The 25,911-nt window shown below is 41.0% G+C and overlaps 1 protein-coding gene across 1 annotated transcript in view; it reads right to left on the bottom strand.

Annotated features, from left to right (window-relative positions):
• ank1a (ankyrin 1, erythrocytic a) overlaps positions 1 to 25,911 on the bottom strand; it is an 83,722-nt gene that overhangs the window by 36,596 nt on the left and 21,215 nt on the right. The window contains exon 2 of the mRNA XM_026187581.2: positions 14,070 to 14,162. Coding sequence (XP_026043366.2) covers positions 14,070 to 14,162 — 93 coding nt within the window. The remainder of the gene's footprint in view (positions 1 to 14,069; positions 14,163 to 25,911) is intronic.

A 25,911-nucleotide genomic window follows, 5' to 3' on the forward strand; every position in this document is an offset into this window, starting at 1 on the left:
TTTATTTTAGGAATCACTGATTCTAGACTGGTTAGCCCGAGTCTGGCCTAGTCTCAATGCTGCGCAAAAAAAAAGAAAGAACTCAAAATATTTTACGAGTACAATCAACAGACAAATCCTGAATCTCTTCCACAGGATGTCAACAAAATAATCAGACTTATAACCAGTTTCAGAAAATCTCAATATTTCTATCAAAATTAGCACAAAATCTACAAAACAGACACAGTCCCCTTCCTCTCAAACACGCTAACACACGCATACACACACTTACACACAGGTATGCAAACAGCACAGTATGAATCTGCAGACACAGCACCAGGTGCAAATCATAAATATTTTAAGTGCCACCACAGCTATTTGTGCTACCAGCAGAAAGGTGAAAATAAGGTGCCTGCGTATGTTCAGTGTGTCACAAGTACTGCTTTTCTTGCAATAATAATTTCCTGAACTTTAAACAACATGAACTGTGTAAGCACACCAAACTCTAGATGATGTCTAGTGTTTTTCCCTTCCTAAACTCAGTGCCTCGATGTGTTTGGGCTAACACTGGAATCTGGGAGTTTCTGTACATTTTCAGGGGACACTGAAAAACATATGGAAATTCCAAGCAAAATGCTTAAACAGCAATTTCAACAGTATTTTCTGCTGACTTGCATTTGCTCAGAAAATCTTTTTTTTTTCCCCCTCTGTCCCTTTTTCTGTGCTCTCCCTCTTTGCTTTTAGATCTCAGGCTGCCTGGAGTGCTTGAGCAGGCAGCAGGTTGTTTCTGTCTGAAGAGATGTAGCAAGTGCAGAGTCTGTCAGATGGAGACCCTCAGGACTGCTGGGTTCTGGACACATTAACAGGAAACGAATGAGAGGGGCACAACTGGGATGAAGCTGTTACATTCCCCAACTCAGCTCTGTCAGTCTGCATGTAAATGTGCCCCCCTGTCCAATCATTTGTCTCTCTGCGGATATTCCTTGTATGTGACAAAGCGTATTGTCCCATTTTTACTATTTACTTTCTCACACTCCGAGCCCCCCCTCCCACTCCACAGCCCACTGTTTGTCCCTGCCAAACTCGATGATTGTCTCTTTATATTTGGGCCTGCTGAAGCCTCTGCATTTGTAGATGAGATTGTCATGGTTATTATTGCCATGGTTATTGTGATGTTTTTGACAGAGGACAAAGGGAGTGAAAGCCATAGGATGACGATAGGTTTTGCAACTGATTGCAAACACACACTCTCACACACACACACACACACACACACACACACACACACACACACACACACACACACACACACACACACACACACACACACACAAATATATATATTATATCTATATCTATATTTATTTATTTTTAAATCTACCACTGTAGAACTGCCTTTGTATAAATCTTTGTTGTACACTGAGTATTGCTTCAGTATTGCAGCTTAATCAATCGCTACAGAAACCCAGTAAACCTCATGTTGTAGGTTTTTTGTTTTGTTTTTTTTGCTGGGCTTTTACACTTTTTTTTTTATTACATTTACATTACAACTCCTAATTTTTTTTAACTGGAAACATTGTATTTTTCTTTCTTGACCACATTTATATGACTGTAATAGTAACTACTGCCTTTTCCCTGAATTTACCTATAAAATATGCAATAATTTTATATGGACTTCATGTTTTTCTCATAAATTAAACTACTGATGCGCAAAACCACACATTTTTTACATCTTAACCAGCTGCTGCATTAAAATGCTTTCTAGATGTTAAAAGTAGCAGTTAGAGATAGCAAGAAATGGGTCTTCTTCATAATTCATTTTTAAAAATATAGAGTACTTTTAGCTAAGTAAAATATCAAACTTGTAAGTAAACATAGCCTTACCCCTAATGATATATTATATTATATTATATTATATTATATTATATTATATTATATTATAAAGAAAAATAAAGTGACTTTTGGAATATAATCAAATAGTTTTCTAACTAAAACACGTCAGTTAAAATTCATCTATGTTTGCTCCCTTATTGCCAAGACTCCACAAATTTTATATTCAGATCAGGGTCTCTTTTCATCATTGATGAAGACTTGGATCTCAGAGAGGATAAAAGCCCAACTTTACTTTATATATTTACCCTTTATTAGTTACTTTTTCTATTTGGCAATTCACTTTGGCAAGGTCTAATTGTACAGACACTAATAGAAGTGGAAAAAAAAAACCTCCAGACAGTGGATGGTTCTGAGAAGTTTAACCTTCACTGATTGCATGGTGACTATATCTGTAGTTCATCCTCACGCCAATAAACGACACATAGAAGCTGCATCGTCAAGAGTAAACTCTTACAATCACTTCTTCTTTTACTGCAGATAAACTCCAGGAAACACAAAAAAAGCACACGAACTCAAGTAGTAAGGCCTTGTGAGTCTGTGCCCTGTGTTGCCATTACCTGCACTGGGTGAGCACATGAAAGCCACACTTAAAGCTCTCATTAACCGACCCTCTAATCAGTTTTACCGACCTCTGGTTTACTTACCGCAGCTAATCCTGGTACAATCTGAACATCAAACAGACAAATTAAGTCAAAAACAAGATTAAGGTTGGAAACAGAACATGACACACACCCACATGTATACGCACTTACACTAATCTTGGGTGCACATGCATGACAATTTTCAAAGATACTCCCAAGCAACCAAACTCACTCCCACGTCTAAATAGGCTGTTTTTCTAGCACTCAATCACCTCTATAGATGTTTGATTAAAACCGCATGAAGCTGGTGTGTAGTCCATAAAGAACAGATCAGATTCTCAATGAGCAGAATCAATGTTTACTCCTCCAGGACTTGTGTTACTTTTTCTCTTCTTAAAAACAAGGCCCTGTTCAGGACTGAAAAGGAGAGGCAGTGAAAGCAGCGCTGAAGACAACGCTCCCAAACAGTTAATGTGGACAGACAGAGAATAAGAATGGCACTTTGCAAACAGACAGCCAACAGAAAGAGCCGTGTGCTGAATAAAATGAGCTGAAACAAATACCAATACATCAATATTCATGTGTGAGATAAAGAAAATATGAAAGGAAAGGATTTAAAACAGGGAGCAAAGCCAGCGAGAAAAAGGTACTGGACCATCACAGTGTGATGTAGAAAGGTTAAGAGAGGGAACGCTGGCAGGTGCATTACAGCTGAGAAAATGCAATGATTTTACAGTGGAGCAAAATGCTATTAAAAAAGACAGCAGAACGAGTATTAGAGAGACATACAGTCATATGAAGAGACAGGAATAGTTACAGGACAAGAGATACAGTACGAGTGCAGCAAGAAGAAGGTGAGACAGAGAACAGCAGAGTCTGTGTACTCACTCCAAAAGTGACGCTCTTGACTGGCATGCCTGTTGGCCCTCCACTCTCTCTTTCTTACGTTTTCTGTTTCTCTCAAACACACAGCTGTCTTTTCTGTTGCCCCCTGCAAGTGCTGCGGTACAGGGCACGTAGACCCCCATCCAACGTAAACACGAAAACCACTCACACACACATATACACACGCCCAGACACACACACTTGAGTAAGCATGGTGGGTGGAGATATTGGGTAGGGTGGGGGTTGAGGGGATGGGGGGCCCAGGGGTTTATCTCTGGAGGAATGCTGCCTGTATCTAAGGACACACATTTCACACGCAGCCGAAAACAAATGGGCACCCCCACACTCTGCCCGTGGATTTCCTGCCTCCATCCGTGTTCCTTCTCGGCTCCATTTCCACTCATAGTTTGAACTATCCTTACTTTTCTCATGTACCCCACCCGTTTCGTGCCCTTTTTCGGTCTTCCATCACACTCTGCTCTGCTGTCCACCTCTTCTGTCCCCTCCACCTTTCACATTTGTTGCACCCCGACACTCTGTGTCACCCCAACTTTATCCCTCCTTTCTCCTGTCCCTGCTTGCCCGCATGTCACGCCCATCGCTGTGTCTCCTGTATGTTTTGTGACAGCCAGACAATCAATTTTTTTCTAAGACCAGGCAGAATACCAGAATAGTGCAGAGTTACTGTGGCGAATGGGTGTGTTTTTTCCGAGTGGGTCCGTTTCAGTCTGCGAGGTGACTTACAGTGACAAAGCGCCCGGTGGGGGGGTTGCTGCCACCGCCCAGTGACAATGGGGCCAGACACATGGGGTGGAGGGGTGGGGGGGAGCACGGAGGGGCCAGGCTCTCAAAAGGCCCTGCCTCTTTTAATAAAGCGTCCGTCATTCCTCGCTTGAAAGGACCTCCTTTTCTCTCCCTCTCCCCTCCTCTCTCCCTCTCCTGGCTAAATGCTGGGAAAAGCACATCGCTGCCAAAACCATGCAGAGAGATAAATGCTAGTAGGAGAGATGAAGGAGGGGGCATGGCAGAAAGGAGGCTATACACTACTCAGTACCACTGGACCGTGACCTGGGCAAAAACATCACGTGGGACGTCTGTGCTGTCCACAGAATTGAGTTTGGACAGTGACGAGAGCTCCAGTGAAAAAGAATGTTGAGGCAGTGGACAACGAGTACTAATGCCCATGAAGACATGACAAATTATCCCATGCTTCTCCAAGAAGCGTACTAACATCAGCCTACTCTTGCCAAGCCAGCAGAGAGTAACGCAAATTATATGAGGGGAAGAATGATAACCTCTCAGATCCTTGTTGATAAGACTTTTTCCCCAAAGGTGTGGCAGAATTAAGTGAGTGATGAGACCCACCTGAGTTTTTCTCAGCAGGTGCAGTCAGCTTAAAAGTGTCATTGTTACTCATGACACAGTAAGACAATCAAGTAGTCAATAGTTTATGAGGTATTATAGTAGGATTTTTGATTATGGTGCTTTGCAGGCTTTCCTGCAAGACTTTTCTTCCTTTTTAAGTCAACTGTGTGACAGATGTTGTGGGTCAGAACTCACCTGTTCTGCTTACCGGTACTAACCATACAGCTTAAATCTGTAAGAGCACTCTTGCAGGTGGCCTCATAGCGAACTAGTGGCCGACCAACTTTTCTTGTCCCTTCAGCCAGCTGCCCATTTATCAGGGTTTGATTGGCCAGTCATCATCCATGCGGCAAACATGGCCCATCCAATATAGGTGATTTCCAAACAATTTGATCTTTATGTCCTCTACGCTGGCATTTTCTAGGACTTCCTTATTTTAGACAAAATGATCCCATTTGATTCGTCACATAGACCTCAACCTTTAAAAGCTAATAACACATGAAGGATTCAACAAGGATAAATATATGTAAAGCATTGCTGTGCTTTATTTCTAATGCAGGTGAGAGTTTTTAAAGCTGTGTTATCAATCATTTAGTCCCCATCTAGGCTGTAACTCTTACACCCTTGCACAAAGATGTATTCTTATTTATTCTCTTAAAGAGACAGAGATCTAACTGAGAGTGATTTCAGGTCATTGTCGAGCTCAGGCCACACTGCTGTTTTGTAACAGGGTTGATTTAAGTTGGAGACAGACATGCCCTCTGCACCCTGTGTCACGCTCCTCTTGTTTGCAGGATAAAGGGTTGCGACTGTCCACGTGTGGTGCTTGTGGTGGTTTATTGCCCGTGTCCTGATGCTTCAGAGAACAGTGATCAGAGAGAAAAAAAACTGTAAAGAAAAAAAGCCACATACTGTAGTCTGTACCTATTCTCACTATTTCACATCACAGACCTAAAGTTAGCATTTTAGGATCAAACATATGAAGTAGCAATAGCAGTAGGAACTATACTGGTGGAAACCGGAGAGGATTCATTTGGAAAAAAAGAAGGAAAAAAAATCTTTAAGTAAAAATAACAAAATGCATTCTCTGAAGGCAACATTTTCAAAGCAGAAAACACGTGCATTATCAGTCATAATGACAAAACTCTATACCATATTCTCTTTGAATTCCAACATAATGCTATTTCTATGTAAGGTTGCACAGGTTCAGAATGCTGTAATGCCCCTCTAGTGGCAGCACAATGCTCTGCAGCTTTGGCCAGTAGCAGCTTCATATCAGGGATGGGGTGGGTTGGGCTGATACTGCAGCCTTGGCAAAAACCTTACAGTCTCTCTCTCTCATACACACCCACAAGTACACACACAAAACACACACATTCAGTGGCTTATCCTGTACTTCAGCACTTCCACACATTAAGCTTGCCTGGCTTCTGAACTGAGAAAAGAGCTATTTAATTCAGCATAGGTAGCTCACGCTCATATACATACATAGTCAGGCGTACGGTCACCTGAACAAACGCACATGCGCCTCAATGTGACAAAGCCAGACTGACCTGTGGAAGACAAAAAACAGGAAGTTAGAAATACTCGAGGAAGGATAGCAGAAAAGATGAAAGCAATAGAGAAGAATGACAGCCGCAATATGTCAGCACAGGACCGGGCTCCTATTAATCTTCATAAGTGGACAAGTAGAGTCAGGGAAATACAGAGGGAGGATGTGCACGAGGCGAGAGAAAGAGAATCACTGTGGAGAGAATATATGTCTTCACAACTCTCCATGTCTCCCTCTCTTGTTTTGTATGTACGCAGTGCCGGAGCTCTTGCTGAGAAAATAAAGCATCTTGACCATCACTCACTACTGGGTTTGAGTCAGCCTCAGACAGAATCCGAGCAGCCAGACCATAATTCAATCAGTCTGATTAATAGACATAGAGGTGAAGTGGCCTGAGTTTTTAAACTCTATTCAGAACTAATGTACTGTCCTGAAACTACAAGATATGAACCCCACCAGGACGACGAGTTCACCTTCCAATGCTGATTTAACTCAATTTAAGTTGGGCATAATGCAATAAGATTGTAAGACCCTGAAGAATATAAACTCCATTGTTCCTCTGAGAAAGAGAAGCAGAGCAAGAAGTAAAACACTACATAACATTTTATTGTTACTTAGCTTCTGTCTTTAATGTCTAATTATTTTAGAGCTTTCTTGATGAAGGTTACAATGTGACAATAAGAGTTTCATTTTTCTTTTATGTAGGCAAACTAAACTAAAGCCATTTTTAAAATAATAAAAACAATAATAAGAGGGCAATTTCTTGTTATTAATCAGCTAACTCATACAAAGACATAAATACCGTTCAAATCAGCAGGTTACTTTTCGGAAATTTATCTTTAACAAACTTTGTATATTGTTTATGTGGTAACTGCATAGTTACTACACTGTTGTGACAGCTACCTAGCTAGATTGTTACTGCAATATCTTCTTCTGTTTTCCATTTAATTTCCTGGTATGTCAGATGGTTACATAACAAAAGGACCAAACTCAGCCAAATGAGTTCAGTTAATGTATGACTGAAAAAAGTAGAATTACAAAATAATTTATTAATACACTTTAAAAAGGATTATATGCACAGTGACTGCCCGTGTCTTTCTGCACTGGGGTATGTTTTAAACCGGTCTAGGTCTTGTAGCATGTCATTAACATTTGTACAGGGACAGTGACATTTCCAAACATTCGTTTTCGGTTTGCCTTGCACCATCAGTCCCATTCCTCACCCCAGAGAGAGGAAGCAGCAAAGAATCCAAAGATGAAAGAGGAGACGAGTGGAAAGAGCAAGAGGTGCGCAACAAAGCGGAAACAAAGGGGTCCGGTGATAAATAAACACGCCTTGGGAGCGTCAGTGAGTCTGTGCTGCAGTGGATTTGTGCACAACATCTTCATTTGTTGCACAGTCTTGTTGACAGTATGACAGCATAATCTGCATTGCTTTGCTGAGTCAGACACCCACAACTCTATATGCATAAACTTCCTGTGTTATTGAAACTAAACTGGTGGAGCGACTGCCAACAGCAGTAAATGACCCATTCATACCCAAATACACAGGCTGCTCTTGATTAAAAAATGAATACATATTTGATGTGTCTATCATGTCGTTTTCCACTTCAGCATTTAATATCTTGCCTCTGGGGACAGATGTTGCAATTAAGGGAGACGCTCTTATCAATCAGTGCAAGTGGAGTCCAAAGAAGTCTTTTAAAGCTGGAGTCAATCACTCAGCTGCCTCTACTCAACAACTTTAGCACTGCCTTACATTTACAGATCCAAACACTCACACACTCATAGAAATACCTGCATCAATTAACACCACACACACACACACACACACACACACACACACACACACACACACACACACTTTCACCCACAGCGCATTACATGCAGGTGCACACACCCTTTTCATTCAGCACACACACATACCCCAATCAACCACAACATTAAAACCACCACCTGCCTAATATTGTGTCAGCCCCCATCATACTGCCAAAACGGGTCCACAGGACCTCTGGGGGTGTCTGCTGTGCCAGGCACTGGGATGTTGGCAGCTGATCATTTGGATCCTGTGGGTTATGGGTTGTGGCCTTTTTGTATTCGGCTTGTTCTGACGTTCCTGGGGATAATTAGTTGGATTAGGATCTCGGAAGCTTGAAGCTAGGTCAATACTTGGGGTTCTCGGTCCTAACTTTAATTCCTGTTCATTTTTAGGCTGCGGCAGAGGTCAGCGTTCTGCTGGGAAATGCTGCTGCCATTGCCATATGGGCTCTGCTTGGTACAAGTGGACAGTTGGTGGCATATATTTAAGTAAGATCTGCATAAAAGCAAAAGGAGACGCATTTTCCCGAAACTGAAGTATTGATATTTCTTTCTCCTGTCAGTAGCTTTAATGTTGTGGCTGAGGGGTGTACGTAGCTCACAGCAACCTTCCATAATGCAAGCATTCAATTCGGGCAGCGGTATACTCAAACTGAACAATGTCGTGCAACGTATCATCAAACAATGTTTGTAGGGACGTTTAGATGTTTATATATTTTCTTACAACATTTGGGGGTGTTGAGAGATGCTGGTAATTAAAGTAGGGTGAGTGCATTTAAACCTGGATGTACAATCAAATGTGGCAGATATGCAACTCTGCCCAAACCATTAGGGGCCCAAGGCAGACACAAATTTCCATCAAGCTCGTTTTGCCTTTTTCTGAAGAACCAGGTTGAGGTGGCCATAAACATCAGAAATGAGTCAGAAATCAGAACTTCAGAACTTGTACTTATAAACAACTTTATTCTGAAATTTAAACCAGATATCTGTAAGTCAAATCACTTTTTTTTGGCTCTTTAATTTGAACTTCTGGTAGAGTTGGCCTAAACTAAAATACAGGAAGAGACTGTTTTACAATAACGGGAACTGATTTAATGACACAATCTACTGTGTTTATTAAGATATTTTTATGGTGATGAATGAATGAAAATAAAATGCTGCATAACAAAATGCACTTAGAGTGTCTGAATTTGTTTGAGCATCTTATTTACTTCCTTGTGATTAAAAGCTGTCGAGGTATAGCTATAGCCTGTTTTACCTGTTTGTAAATTCAAATGAAACCATATGAAAATGACTGAATATCACTGGTGTAGAGAGCAGAGAGACTGGATTTCCTCCCCTGGTCTGCGCTGAACATTCACGGGGTTCACATGAAAATGTCAAACAGGGAGATTCTGTCTGTGAAACACTGAGGCGATGTATCCTGGCCATTGTTAACGTATATATATGTATTTCACTTTTTCACTTTTTATTTCAGTCTTTCTCTGCTGGAACTATTTTTAGGCAGGTCACCAGGTCTTCATCACTGATAATGCAGACAGTGTGGAAGTAAGAATATGGGTACATGTTGAGGACGGGGAAGCCCACCATTACACCTCCTGTGTATAAAAGCATAAAGTATCTAACAAACTGTTGAATTCAGAGGGCTTTCAGCGGGCATTTTCTTTTTGGAGTATACTTCCACCTTTAACCATGCACTCTGCACATTCATCTTAAACACATGCACATGCACGCATGCATGCACATTAATTGTTGCTCACATTCTCTTTCTCACTGTCTTTTTGTCAGGTAAGGATACATATAAATAGTGGTGATGATATCTAAGATGCCTTTGGGTTTAAATGGACACAAACAAAAACAAATAGTGCAGTTGGAAAGTCCAACCAATGTAAAAAAAAAAGTATATAAAAGAAGTAGTGGGTAAAGGTATTTGAGTTATGGAAGTCATCATTTGAAGGCAAATAATCCCATAAACAGAGGAGTGTAATATTGTGGGGTTAAGCTAAAAAAAGAAGTTTTAAAAAACGTGTGAGCAGAAAGAGACATCTGGTCCTGGCTTCATTAAATCTTTAAAAGTTCAGCCTTAAGGTTATCATGTCAGAAATGTATGTTTACACTTACGTAGAATGGAAACAACATTTTGATTTATAAAAGATTGGATGAGGGACATACATATTCAGTGACCTAGCTTAGTATGGCTCCACTGAAATCATTCTTTACAGGCCAGATTGTTCCCGTGAGGGATCTCACTATAGCAAAAAGCCAGAAATGATCAGTTCCTAATGGGTCAGCAAGACGAGGAGAGTCCTGCTCTCCTGTCTCCTCTTTAACGTTGGGCTGAGGCCAACTGAGACATTACACAACTTCTGCAGTCTGGCACAAAAGCAGTAAACCTTTAATCTGAATTCTGTGAAGCTGGTATCAGTAACCCTGGGACAAAAACCAGAGTTACAATATTTGAATGCGCCATGGCCTTTCACATGTAAATTACACTCTGCCCCCCTAGCCGAAACAAATTACAGCCAACTGCTGGTGGCTGGATATGAATGGGCTTCCTAATGTAGTCTACATCTACAGTGGGCCAGGGAGCAGCTGGAAAAAAGAAACTGAGACGGAGGAGAATTTATGTGACAGAGCAGGGTGTGATAGTTTGCTTTATTTCATATTAAATCTACAATGCAGCCGTACTGTGACGAATGGGGCTTGGCTCTCTGAGCATCTGTCTCCAAGGACTCACTGAGGGGTAATTAGAGCTGTGGGATGATAAGGGATATTCTCCAGCCCGGCCCAGCCCAGCCCTATCAATGGTGGCACAAGGGTTGGGGCTTTACACAAATCTGTGTACAGGAGGGGGCAGGGTAGGGTGGAGCACTGGATGAAGGGCTGGATTTTTTGTAAATTACATCAGCTCAGGGTAAGAGTCATGGTTTGTGGGACCTGTCTGAGTTTTATATCACCAAGCCAATCTGCATGATGCTGCTTAATGCTTTTGGACTTATTTGGGGTGACAGCTATGAACAAAACTAGCTGGAGTGAGCTTGCAGCAATATACAATGTAGGTTCATTCATTTTTGTAGCTTTGGTTCTACTGATTAAACATGTGCTAAAACTAGGTCTGACCAGGTCATAAAACAAAGTTACTATGATTTCAATATATGACACACGTCCAGTTCACTGCTAATTGTGAAGTATTTGCATAAAAGAAGCAGTTATTCAGGTTCACCCAGAATGTAAAAAGTCTTTACATTTCATTGGCTGGTTGTTCAGTTGCAAGAATTATTTTTACACACCAGCAAAGCTTTACAAAAACAAAACTGGGGGGAAAAAAGAAGCTGCTTGTAGCCAAACTGTGAGAAAGACTTTATGTCATGTTTAGCACTAAACAAGTTAACCTATTGTAGCTGTGAGTCTGATTCTGAATTCTGATTTCTCTTCTTTGCATTTATGTTTAAGACAGTTTTTCAAATGTCCTCCAAACGAGACTCAGACCGATGTTATAAGGCCCAACATAACAGCAGAAATGTGTTTACAGTTTGGCCTTTTTTTACAGGCTTAAAATTCGTTCTTAAAGTGTGCAATAATAGATGAGTGGCTGTTCTGACAAACACGCAGATGCTAGCAAAGATGACTGAAGCTGTGAGGCTTCTGATAGGCTTCTTCACTAACTATGGAATCGCTGAACTGGACCTTTTCAAGGTTTTGGTGTCTTTTAGTGCCTTTTGATGCAATGACCTGGCCAGATTTATTGTTTGCTATATCTTTAATTGCACATGAGTGCTCCACTTTTGGCTAGTGAAATTTTATTATTATATTTGGATGTTTATTTGTATATATTTTTGTCTGTGTGATGATCATCACATGCAGTTACAAGATCTATATGGATGCAAATCGCTAATAAAGCTTTATGTGTTAGCTTGCCAGAATTCCTGACTCCTAAAAATCATCATAGCAGTGGCCAAGATGCAAAAATGAGTTTTTTCTATTGGACTTTTATGTATATTGTCTATGATTAAAACAAACTAATTGTTTAGAACCTGAATAATCAAAATCCTCACATTTGTTGCTTTGTTAGATTTTGTCAGTTTTATTACATTTTCAGACCTACAGTGTTAGAGACTGATAAGTGGGAAGCAGACATCTTTTTGCAGGAGCTTGGTTTATGCCACTACTGCTTTCCTCTGCTGCAATAGCTAAGGGCACGTGAGAAGACTTTTACTCAGGTAACAGGTGCTTAAATGTTCATGCTTACAGCCAGCAATCACACTAACCCTTCCCAAAAAGACTTAGGAACTCTTTATTGTACAACCCACTTGATGATTATTATGTTTACGTAAGCCATCAGGGTTTTTCCAAAGTGGTAATATTTATAACCAGATAAATGCAACGCTATATGGACAATGACTACAAACCTAACAATATATTTCTAGCTGTGACAGAGAGAAATAAATAAATAAAATATCAGCTTTCACACATTCAAACAAAAGATAAAAGAACATTCAAAACAATAAAGGAAAAATACAACTGGCCAGTGCACACGCATTCAAGAGCATAACCAAGGGAAGGACTCCATATTGTTGTATGCTGGGCTGCTTTTCATGATGGTGTGTTTTCTTGACGGTGTTCAATGTGCTCAGCTCACCTTGTTTTTTTAAATATATTTGTTCTTAAGTCGCTGCACTTCCAAATGGTTTACGTACTTAACTGTGTAAGATGAGAAAAGTTTAACTGGGTTTCTGTGAAGGGTAACCCAATAGTGCTCCAAAGTGTTTGGGAGCAATATGGAGGTAAGGAGAATAGCTTTAGGAATTTCACACGGGAGCAAGGGGGAGCTAGGATCTGAGGGGAAATCATCAGGGGCAAGAGTCGTCTGGAGCAAGTTTCCCAGCAGCCTTATTGCACTTAGATGATCTTTCCTCCAACAAGGGACAACGGATTCAAGATCATCTACTAGATGTGGTGCAATAACACCTTGGGCAAACCTATCCCAGACTGTTTAAACAGATAAAAACAGACAAAACACAGGAACAGCACATGACAAACATAGTGACACATAAAATACGCACAGACACAATACACAACACTGACACATCAAAGGCACGGGCAAAGGCAGGCAACCAGGCAAGACCACAACACTGACAGCACTTAACAGGAACATCACAGGACAGACATTCAGACTTTCTTCTAATACACAGATCGAAGCCATGCAAGGACGGAAAAGCATGCACACAAACTCACAGGACAAAGAGATCAACTCCAAAGCACATCCCCGCACTCTCGCTCTCACACACACCCACACGAACTTTAAACTAACCCTAAACACGAACACAGAATGACACAAGCATATTTTAGAAATCAGAAGAACCCACAGGAAAAATACTTGGACTGTTGTCTGTTATCTCTACTGTGAACTGTTGTGCAAAGTACTTTTTTTTCCATAGCAGGAAGCGCATACCTATTTGTAACTCGTATGAAGCATTTTAAAAGTACATCAAAGCTATATTTTCCCCGTGGACTCTTGTCTTGTAATATGCTGCTTGAGAACATTAATTTCAGAGAAATCACAGAGACGATATCCAGATTAATATCCACACAAATACACACTAAGGTTATATGTATTACGTTTAACTGAAAAGAAGGAACGCAAAAACAATAACAAACCAAATCAAATAAATTAGGAACAGCACGTTAGTACGATACGTCAAGCAAAGACAGGAACAAAGAAAAAGCTCCAGCCTGATCCCACGACACCTGACTGAATCAGCTCACATCACAACGGCAACACTAGAAAGTCAAAGGAATCAGAACTACAGTACCATAAAGCAACACATCACAAAAAGAAACAAGAGAGATAAAGATAAAAAACAACAACAACAGCAGAGCAACAACAGTGACACAAACTTTAAGTGACAGATACAACATTTGTCATAAATACATAATATATACATATAGATATAAAGAAAGAGGAAAAGCCAGATATACGTGTTGCAGATATTTACTTCATCATCATAGTGCCATACTCCTTGGCCATCCGGCATCTCAGAGCTCACACTACTGTCCTGATCGATTAGCCAGCGATGCACGGCGTGGGCCTAAAAGGACATACGACATAAAGACAGAGCCCGGTTAATCGCAGCAGTGAGAAGCAGAGATGGAGAGACAGAAAGGAAGAGGGAGGGTAGAGGAGGAGAAGCAGCACGGACAGAAAACAATGACAAGGAAATGATCAAAAGATTCAGGAGGAGGAACAGGTGAACATCAAATTGAGACACGGAGAGAAAACTAGGTGGAGCGAGAGGAGGACGAGGAAACCAACCCCACCCTGCCCCAACCTATCCCATCCCACCTTGCGTGTCAAACCCCACCCCAACCCCAGGAAAGAACTCCCCTGTGGGAAACAGGCCAGGTTACAATGAGTGGTATGAGCGAGATGTAGCACGACACGAGGTGGGAGGTAGGCAACACCGCTATGATGGCGATGGAGGTGGGTCTGGTGTTGGTGGTTTTTGGCTCACAGATGGATCGAGTGCGTCACTGTGGGAGAGCTGCAACTTACACACCGGAGTGAGTCGGGATTCCTTCATATCACACTTGTGCGAGTGGCACCGGGACAAAACTGCAGTGTACTTACCCTGAATGTTCATATAGAAATGCGTAACCACACAGAGTATGTGCCGTACAACACAACACCACAGGAAAAGACACCGAGCAATCTTAAGCACAGAAAGAAAAATAACATAAAGACACCAATGACAGTGTGAGTGCCTCCACATTAACACAGATACATCAGTAAATCCACAAAGGTGTGAAACAGCAAGAGTGGCTCAGCCAAAAGTAATTTAGGAAAACAGCCAACAAAACTGCATGAACTCTTGACCAGATAACCAGATAACATTTGGGTTTTTTTTCCAGGACAACTGTCTGCTCCTCTCAGAGAATCAAAGTACAATAAAAGAGACAGTGTCCCAAACTTCTCCAGACAGACAGATAGCGAGACGTCTGCTCAGACTCCTTCAGCTAACATTTAAATCAAGCACATACTGCAGCCGGTCTAGTCCCGGTCACCCTGAAACACACATACAGGATCTCATACGCATGCACCAAACCCCATCTGTTACCCTCGACTGTTGTCGTGTCAGCACCAAAAACAACCGAACACAGCTCCTTTCGCGAGGCTTGCTGCCCCATGTGGCAGAAATACTTGTCAAAATATGCAATGGGGTGAAATCGCAGAATGCAGGGATTAATTACCCTGTCATAGCTGCTACTGCACATTTACTATTTACTTTACGCAAGCAACTTTACAGTTTTTAAGATGCAGTGATGCAGGCTGTCATACCAATGGGCATTTAGCACATAAACTGTCGGCTGTCGGCATAAACTGTCCGGCTACTTTAATACTGAACACAGAGAGGGAGAGTGAGGGTGTTACATAACCACATACGAGGGTACACACATCACAAAACACACTCCCGGGCGGCTGTCTTGTTTAAGCCTTCAACAAACCCATTTGACTTCCAAGAGATCTGTAGCCTAACCACGTAGACTGGCTCCTGCAAATCTCGCCCCAGTGCAAACTTGACTTTAAATACAAAATCAAAACACAGTCCAAATGTATTTTATACTGTAACTTGGTGTTAACCATGATTATAATTTAAACCCATATTCTAGCATGCGAAAAAATCCCTTTAAAGGATAAAACCTGTTTGTTTTTCCTCATGCGTCATATTTGTAAGGAATATTTGACACGAGAAGCAAACAGACACAGAGGGGTCAGGACCTTCTCCATCAGGTTTTGTGACTGCAATGACAGATACTGTTAAACACATAGCAGGGAAGAGGAGGGCACCACACAGGAATAGACAGAGCCAGCTCAAGGGTATAGTGAATCAAACGGTGACAGCAGAGGCCAAAGCCTCTGTTAGGACACCTGAAAATAGACAAAAACTAGCAGAAAAAGGCAGCCAGAAGGCACTGTAATTTTCGCTTTGCAGGAGCCAGCTATAAAATATAACTGCCGTATCGGGGCTTGGTCTCAGGCCGTACATGGGAAAGCAGGTGTGGAGGAGATTGCTTGCATATGTGTTAATGTCTGTGTGAGTGTGCATGTGTGGATTTGATGCACAGGGGCGTCAAGAGTTTGTGGTGAGTTACTGAGCGTGTCAGCTTAGAAGAATAATTGGATTAAGTAGCAGACGGCTAGTGATGACAGCGAGAGGGGAGTTGAAGGAGTTGAGGGGGAAGAAGAGGAGGAGTAGGGTAGACAGACTGAGGCAGAGGGGGGAGAGAGGTACTGATAAGTAAGTATAACAGGCCACTTGCTGTGGAGCCTCTGGGAGCCACGGGACAGTGAACAGACACGCAGAGGGAGCTCAAACCGTTACGCTGAAGATTAGAGCAATAAAGGAACAACACTCATAGTCTCTGAACAACTAACTAGCAGCCTCTCGGGATTTAGCATGCTTTACATCAAACTCCAAGACCAAAAGAAGACAACCGATTTGAGTCACGAAAGAGAAAGTAGATATTTATTTGCTTTCTATATGATAAAGAGTACCGGAGCAGAGTCGTTCTGGAGACTGTTACCCTTCCACATTTGCAGATTGTCCTCCACAGTGTCAGCTGGCGAGGCAGCACTGATCATACAATTTATGACCACAGCCAAAGGAAAAGGACTGTGAGTCCAAGAAAGTGTTGTATTAAAGAGAAGATAAGTATGGAAACCGTGAATCTACTCGTTAAATCCACAGACACCGCAAACATAATTCAAAATTCCCTTTATGATTGTTTTGTTTGTTACCAAAGGTGATTTGTAACTGTAGGTTACTGAGGTACAACGTCTTACAGTCAGATGACAAAATGACACCATTAAATGAACAAGACAAAGATATAGACTACATCTGCTAAACGATGGCTAGTCAGCTGTTCATGGACTTACATGATGCAGATGATTACAATCAATCACAGATTGGTCCACTGCACTTCCAGTTACTTTCCCACACAGGCTCTTACAGAGTCACCATCTCGTAAACTGGAAGAGGTTTTAAATATACAACAATTCATAAAAAAATGTCAACTGTTTATGCAGTCGGATGACTGCTTAAGTGAACTGCACTGTCACTGTTTTTTGCTTCACCAACCAGTTAAGGCATCAGTCACGCAAGCCTACTGGTGACCGATCAGAGACACCATGGTAACCACCGGTTGCTAGGGGAAAGTTAATATCCGCTGACCAGTTGTTAGGTGAAACCAGTGGAAAAGTGGTATGTGGCGCTGCACCTAAAACCTCCTTGTGATTGCTTTGGCTGTTTGCTTTCATTGGCTGTAGTTTCTATGAAAGACGCCAACTTGTCTGCAAACATTTGCATACCACTTGCTAACTGGTAGTGAAAACTGTGAAGAGCACAGCACAGATTGGAAACTGAGACAGCTTACCTTCACGGTAAAAGCTGTGTGTTCTGAAACATTTTAAGAACAACTATCACTCTGAAGGTAAACGTTCTCCATCTCAGGTTTTCCCTAGCGACAGGAGGTTGAGATTTAAACCTTTGAATCAAATGAAATCACTTAAATTTTCTCACAATCTGCAGATAAATTCTTGAGTTTAGCCCAAAAACCTGAATTGTGAAGTCACAGTGATAATAAAGCATGAATTCTTCTTGCACTTTTTAGTACAAGACGATACAAAAACGTGCTGTTTATTGCCCATGTTCAATTTTTTTTCACTCACATCTTGGTAACTGTGACTTCACAATGAGTCTTAATGATGAAAGTCTCAAAATAAAGAAAACCGAAGAAACATTTAACTCAAAGTTCAAAGATGAACTTTTCTTTAACTTCATGATCTCAATGGCTTGTGTACTAAAGCTTGGAAACAAAAACAGAAGCAAATTAATCATTATACTCGTAAAGAAAAAAAACAGGTTGCTTGTACTATAACGGCATTTTCTCAGATTCCCCGATTTAAAAAAATAATGAAATCAAAATCAAGTCAAGGTCAAACATAAGCAGCCAGTCTCATTATTAGCATATTTGAAATGCTATATAACTGACTGAGCTTGTGTTCACTCAGCAGAGAAGTGGTGTGCACAAAGCTTTGCTCCAATTTAATAAGCATGCTACACATAAAGAGCTGCTCTCTGGTGCTCAGTGAATCTGCACAGCTTCAGTATCTCTTTATGAAAATAGTCCATATGAGAAAATTACCGACTCATTAGGAAGCAAGTACCTTTCTCAAAAGAGCTACTCATTGTTCCCGTTTGTTTTGGTCCTGAAGTGCAGCGGCTTCTCTCTTGATCGTCCACCTTCCTGCCCATTATCCCCGAGTACAGAATAAATGTCAAGTAATCAAGCTCTTAATGTCACAGGTCAAAGTAGGCCAAGAGTTCCTTGTGAAAGGCTGACACAGTATCTAAACTAAATGGATCTCTACTAAATAATTCAAACAATCAAGCAAAGTTATAACAAGAGCACATTTTCATTGAGGTGGCGGATGGCAGAGCGCTACTAGGAATACCGTAAGACACCTGATTTATCTGGTCTCCGATTCTGGTTTCAACACGATCTAAACGACCACAGCAGGAAAGCATAGGGGACATGAGATGTGATAAACAACACAGGTGATTAAAGAGGAGAAATTGGTGTGTGGAGCTCAACGGAGAGTAGAGAAGTGGGAACAAACAAACAGGAAACCTTAGAAAATGCACTGAAAAGGTTAAGCAGATTTAGAATCACTTTTTTTCTGCAGCTATTTCCAGTAAGGCTGGCTGATAAAATACAAAAATTTTACATACAGTGGCCACATGAATCAATGCAAATATGCTCCTTTAAAATCAATCAGCCATATCACCAATTTGTCTGTGTTCCTATTAAAGAGGGAAAGGCATGCTTAACAATGTCATAAAATGATCCAATTATTATTTTACTTATGGTCTCAGAGCTCACACTCGCAAATCCCTTGTTATCTAGAACCAGCTGCTCTTGAATATTCCCAGATCCAGGTTTCATGTATAATTAATGTTGTTAGTGGCTGTAATACATATAGTATATTTTATATCGCATGGACACCAGTTTGGTCACCTGAAGCTGTTTAAAATGTGCTATACAAATAAACTTTAACTTGACTACATATATATGTTGCGCTGTCCTTACAAAACAACTTAATCCTCAAGTGATGCAATGCTGTCATTACAGATTTTTTTTGCTGCTCTATATAAAAAAGGACAATCTTATAATCCCCTCCAAACAAATAAATAAAACATTGCTGCTTGAAAGAGCCGGGCAAGAGGTTTTACATGTTAGCAAGCATAAATGAGTGCAGATATAGAAGAGGAGTCTTCCAGAGTAAGAGAGTAAAAAGTCCATCGAGAAAGAGCGAGAGAGGAGGAACAGGAGAGTGCTGCAGATCTCAGCCTGATTAATAATGCATCGCAGGGAACTGCCAGCTCTGTGCCCAGCAGCAACTAGCCTGAGCTCCATCAGCAGAAGAGAGGCACTTTCTGGAGGGACACAGGTGGAACTGCCAGGTGGGATGAAAGGAAAGGTTGGTGCAGTCCCCTCCACCTCTCACCTCTATCCTCACTTTCTATCTAGCGCTCCATCTGGGTTCATATTCTGTCTGTGTTTGGTGCGCACTGGTGTGTGAGCATGATCAAAGTCACTCTCTAAATCCTTTAGCCCCCATTTCAACTTTTAACTCACACATTCAGATTTCACAAAGATGAAAAAAGCGCAAATACTGGAGAGTAAGACAGACACAAACACAGCTCAGGAATCAGTAATGCTGTTGGATTTTTAAAAAAGCAGAGGTTTATGATTGTGACTGATTATCGACCTCATAAGGTGAAATTATATCAGTGTTGTGTGCAACCCAAGTGTTAAAAAAAGGCTTTATTGCATGTTTAAGCAAAGGTCCCCAGCTACCCATGTGCTGTAGCTGTGTTTTCCTGGTTTGACCTAGCCTTCACTGTCACATTTAATTGCACTGGATTGCATTACACACTAAGAAGGTCTCCCTTTCTGTCCACACCTTCTCAAATCCTCCTCTCCTCCCGTCTGCTTCTGTCCCTATGGAGGTCAGAGGTCATCAAAGCAAAAAGATTACAAAAGATTAAGAAAGAAAGATCACAGCACACAGACTCCAGACTGCTTTGATGTCCTCTGCAGAAGAAACAAAGTGCACCATCTTCTGATCTTCTGTTTTATTTCCTAATTTTCTTTTTTCTCTGGGGATTGTTGAGGCGGTTAGTAGAAGCTTCTGTTGTAACAAGAAACAACCTTTTGAGCACTCGTACGTGTGACAGCGCCATTTCTAATGTAAATAATTATAATGGTGCAGCAGTGGTAATGAATACTGTAATATTTTAAGTTCTGTTAAAGTAAGAAGGTATAAAAACAAAGAAGACACAAAATTGAATAATGGGAGGGTAAGGGAAGCTATTTTAAATGAGATTATGGGTTTTATCAATGACATGACATACCCCTCCCCTTCTATTTTTTCCTCTTCTCACTGAAAGCCGTTGCTCGTCCATCACATATTCTTTATATCCAACATTTCATTACCATAATAGAAAACATGCATGGAAAAAAAAGATAAATTCAAAGAGACAGCGCAGCCAAAATCCTGGATTTGAGGGGCTTATTTTCATCTTTCTTTCTTGTCTTCTATTCTTTTATGTTGCTCTTTTCTTTTCGCTCACAGAAATGGAAAGAGACATGCCTTTTCTTCCAGCCTGTGCCTCATTATGATGCTTTTCAGGTCTGCTCTTTTGTATGGGGCCAGCCCAGAGCCATGCACATGCATAGCGGAGCAGCCGGTGGATTACCCAGGCTCACGTCAACACTTCAACAGAACCACCTACCACTCCAGCGAACGCCGCTGCCAAGTGTACCGTGAATGTTATATGCTTTAATAAGTGTAGCCAAAAAGCGATGCCAAGACTAAACCAACGGGAGCTGCAGCTGTACCACAGACATCAGCATGGACAATAGATCTAGGTCTTTAAACCAGGGCACAGCCGTCACAATGCCGGACAGAATGCATCACAGTTCAGCAATGGTCTAGTCACATGGAGCATCTAACAGTCTCTAACTGAATGCCAATAAGATTGGATTTTTTTTTCGTTACTGAAAAGCCTGAGGTCATTGTCTGCTTTGAAGCTTTCAGCTTATAATCAAACATTATTCATCAAACGTGGTCAAATGATGCATTTTAATAGAAAAGTCTGGAGGCAACGCAAAGCAAAAGAAATGATAGACGATAAAAAAGAAATATGATAAATACAGGTGGTCGGTGTAAAGTTAAAAATTGCTGTAAAAAGCAAAGAAAAAGACAAAAAAAATCCTGCTACGTTTTTCAGCACTGAGACGCATAACTCTGGATTTATCTGTGTCAGCAATTTTTCACGTGGTTACAAGAGCAGCTACTCACATTATGAGGTGCTTTCAGGCAAAGATATCCCCGCATAAAGCTGTATATCCCTGTGCAAAGGAGAAGCTGTAAAACCAGTGGCATGCTAACAAAGAGAAAATATTACCAACTAGCTGGTGAATGCAGAGATTCATTTAGCGGCAAAAGAGCTCTATTATATGCTTGAAGCAAAACAGAGGAAAAACTAACTTAATGAAAGTTTAATATGCAAAAATGACACATTTTGCTCTCACACGCTGGTACAGGAAGAAATACTAGGCTGCATTTTCTAAGAGTATGTGTGCATGTTCTTATTCATGTGTGCATATATTTTACGTGTGTACACCTGTGCTCAGCAGTTATCCAAACAGAGCAGGAGGATTTGGCGCTCATTTGTCACACCTGCACTATCACCTTCTGTGGCTTCCTCCTGGGACAGAGAGACGGATGCTCTCTCTATCGCTGCTACATGTAACGCTTGTTAAACCCCTTAGCTGTAGCAAGTTGCCCTTTCTCCATCTCACGACTGTATTTTTTTGTTTCAGCACGCACGCATAGACTACACAGATCCATGCATGTAAACACACATATGGTCACTGCACAAATAGAATATTTAATATGTTTTGAACCCACAGTTTTGAGGAACTTTTTTAAGTGTTCCAAACATTCAGACTCATCATTATTAAAGAGAACTGCACCTGTTTTGCTCTGCACATCTAAGCCTGACTCCAGGAAATCATCATTTGAGGTAAATGACCAGATATCACACATCTCCCTCAGGAGCCACAAAGGTTTCATGCAGACATGCTGTAGCTCTGTCTTTTACCAAACACAACTTAAATGCACCTAAAGTAAATCCTGGCATCTGGAATTTTCAACACTCCTGAGACTGTTCATATAATACGAGTGCAGGCAAAAAGCTGACATAGATGGCCGCCGCAGTGCTCTTAAGATGAAACTTTATTGTGAGCATCCTTGATTAGATTCACACTGGGGAAATTGAATCTGAAGGGTAATATTCTCAGGAGGGAAAACGGACAAAAACTGCAGCCAGTGAGCTATGAGGGTGAGAGACAAAGCATTAAGTCTGTCAAACCCCACAGAAAAACTGATTTGTCTTCCAAACTTTCTAAGAAAGAAAAGCATACAAACCGAGCTCTCACATCAGAAACTGTGACAGGGAAAGAAAATTACATTCAGAAAGCTTTAATGTGACACCTACAAGTTTGACGGAAAGCTTTCGCCATTTGCATTGTTGTGTTTGTCTGTATGGTTCATTCATAAGATAAAAAATATAGCAGTGAATTATCACAAATACTCTTCCTGACAGCTTTATCATCAACTGTGTACTTTTACTCACTGATTGGATTCCCACAAAGCTGGTAACTAGCTTTCTTGTTAACAATTTAATATAGATTTAAAAAGACATATAATTACCTGTTCAAGATGAAAATCAAAGTCAAAAATAAGCATCAGAATGGGGAAGAAAAGTGATTGAAGTGACTCTGAATGTGGCGATGGTTGTTGGTGACAGATAAGCTGGTCTGAGTATTTCACAAGCTACTGATTTACTGGGATTTTTCAGATTTTTATACTCAGCCTACCTGAGTATAACTGCTGCCCGTGTCCATTAGGGCTGTACCATATCATATCGTGCACAATAATATTGATATAAAAGGTACTTGAAAGGCGTACCTAATAAAGTGTCTATTGAGTGTAGAAACACTATTTTGAAAAGGAAAGGAGAGAAATATTCTGTAGACGTACTGAGGTGAGACAAAAGTTGTCCCTCCTGCTGTTACCAGTCTGACTTTAGAGAGACTCCTCCATGTGCCAACTCCTGCTTTATGTCTGTGAGGCTGCAGTACTGCTGCCACTGGTAAAGGTTTCTGTGCTTCTCTGCATGTGTGAGAGCAAGGATATGAACACACAGGGAGTCATGATGAAAACGCACAATGTTACATTAGAAATATCATCAAGCTGTAAAAGAGTCTGAGAGGAGGACACAACAAAATCACCCAAAAAATGGCCCACATTTCTGCAGCTCAGGGCGATGCCACAGCTGTGACAGCCACAGAAAGCTAGTGCGTTTATTACTTCTAGTAGACCTCTGCCCATGTGAAAGAGTCTAAGTGCACAATATTAGGCGATATATGATGGGTTTGAAATGATGGGCAATAAAGATTTTTGGGGATTCGCATGCAGCCAAATTCTTTAGAGGAAATCGAGACAGATTAATAGAAGATAACAACAAAGGTATGCAAAAGAGCAGCTCGTAACTGAATCGGCAGGAGGTATGTGTTTGAAAGACGTCATTGGATTGCTTTACTGATCAGCTGGTGAAGATGAAAAACAGATCAAAGGGTGGCAATCTGTTTTTGAAACTAATTTGAATAAATCATGACTATTTTGTTTGTTTTCTGTGGCAAAGAGAATAAAAAGAGTTTTACATTCAAAACATGTAAAACTGAACATAGCAAGTAACACAACAAACAGTCGGTACTTTGGGGAGTGACTGGTTCATTTTAGTGGTAGTTTCAGCATCACAAATATCAAGTCAACTGTCATTTAAGTAATTTAAGCAGTTGTACAAGTCCATGTACCGCAAGTCTGTATTTTTTTTTTAAATGAAATGTACTCTGACTCACTGTATAAGGACCACAATTGTACTGCATGTACACCTCTCTTTGATTTCTCGCCTTTTACGGTGCATCACTCTTACACTCTTTCTGCAGTCTTTTTTCACATATCTACCTGCAGTATTGACACACACACACACACACACCGATGAGCTGTTGCAAAGCCGTTCATGAAGAGGGCACGTTGAGCTCCTCACTGCAGTTCTTCCCTGACTCTGTAGTCAGCACAAACGGCACGTGGCTTAAATCCACACCCATGTGAGAAACACAGGCACACTCTCATACCTTCACATTCAACTTAACAGTGCTGCAGCCACGCACGAGCCTGCACAGATTACCTGCGTGTAAATCAGCGTCCTCGTAAAGAAACGTCTAATTGCTCACATGCAGTCACACACAGCGAGCAAGCTGAATGCATCTAAAAATAGCAACCCACTGGCACCCCCACCATCATCACTATTCTATTCATCATCCCTTATCAGCAGTGTGGGGCTCAGTTGTTGGACAGTCAAACCGCTTTCATGGAGCTTTCCTAGTCTCTCCATTGGCACAGACAGTGATATCACCATACCCTCTTTTCAATTCTTGTCCTCCATCTCTTCTCTCTGATATTTCCGTCTTGTATCCCTAAGCCCCTTCCCTTTTCTTTCCCCTCATCCTCTCTTTTTCTCTCTCTGGATTCTTAGTGGGAATGACATTCACTAAAGTGCAGAAAGAAAGATGAGGGAGAACAGGAGGTGACATCCCAGAGGACAACTTTTACCTTGGATGAGTAGACCTATAGAGACAGAAGATGTCATAACTACTACTAACATAACAGATAAAAGCAGATGCATCAAAGAGATGAATAAGGGAGTCCTTTTTATTGGAGAACCAACCCTGAGAAGAACAGCTGGTTTCTGTAATGGAGTAATCTGCTTATATCAAGTGATTAATCTTTACAGTAAGTCTGAATTATCAGGAAACGCTAAAAAAAAAAAAAAAAAAAAAAAAAAAGGACTGAGATGACATTTTGGTATTGTTTGATGAACAGCTACAACTAAAAAATGTTAGGTATACTGACACAACATGTATCAAATGCTCAGTATTGAGAAGCATTTTTCATCCACTTTCCCAGTTCCAGGTTGCGGGCAGGGGGACTGGAGGCTGTCCCATCTGTCACAGGGCGAAAGGCAGGGTACACCCCCTAAAGGTCAGCAGTAACACTGAGTTACTTCTGACAATTTACCTTCAGAGTGCCTTTAATAAATTATTATACTCAATACCCAAGAACATCATCTCCTGGTCAAAATGGTCGTGCTATGATTCCCAAAACTGAACCATAGACGGACGAATGATGATGTTGTTTCATCTGAGAATAAACATGTAGTAAAAATGACTCTTACAAAGTGAGAAACATGGTTCAGATTAATGCAAAGAAAAGGTTATATGCATTTGTGTTTGTTCTTTTTCATTTGTTGTACAGTGACGTTAACACACTGCCACTTTCTGGCTGTAATATCAGCATCATAAACTCAGGGATGCTATCTAAGGTCGGGCGATTGGACGAATATATTGACTATTGATGATAGGCTTTCACTGATCATTTTCACAAGGGCAATTTATTTAATTATGTATTTATAATACATGCATTTCTATTACATGTCCAAAGACATGCAGTTAGTGGGGATAGGCTAATTGATCAATCTAAATTGTATAGGTGTGAATGCGGGAGTGAATGTGAGCACGAATGGTTGTCGGTCACTGTGTGTTGGCCCTGCGACAGACTGACAACCTGCCCAGGGTGTACCCCGC

The sequence above is a fragment of the Astatotilapia calliptera genome, chromosome 12 (assembly GCF_964374335.1).
Source record: "Astatotilapia calliptera chromosome 12, fAstCal68.1, whole genome shotgun sequence".
NCBI lineage: Eukaryota > Metazoa > Chordata > Actinopteri > Cichliformes > Cichlidae > Astatotilapia > Astatotilapia calliptera.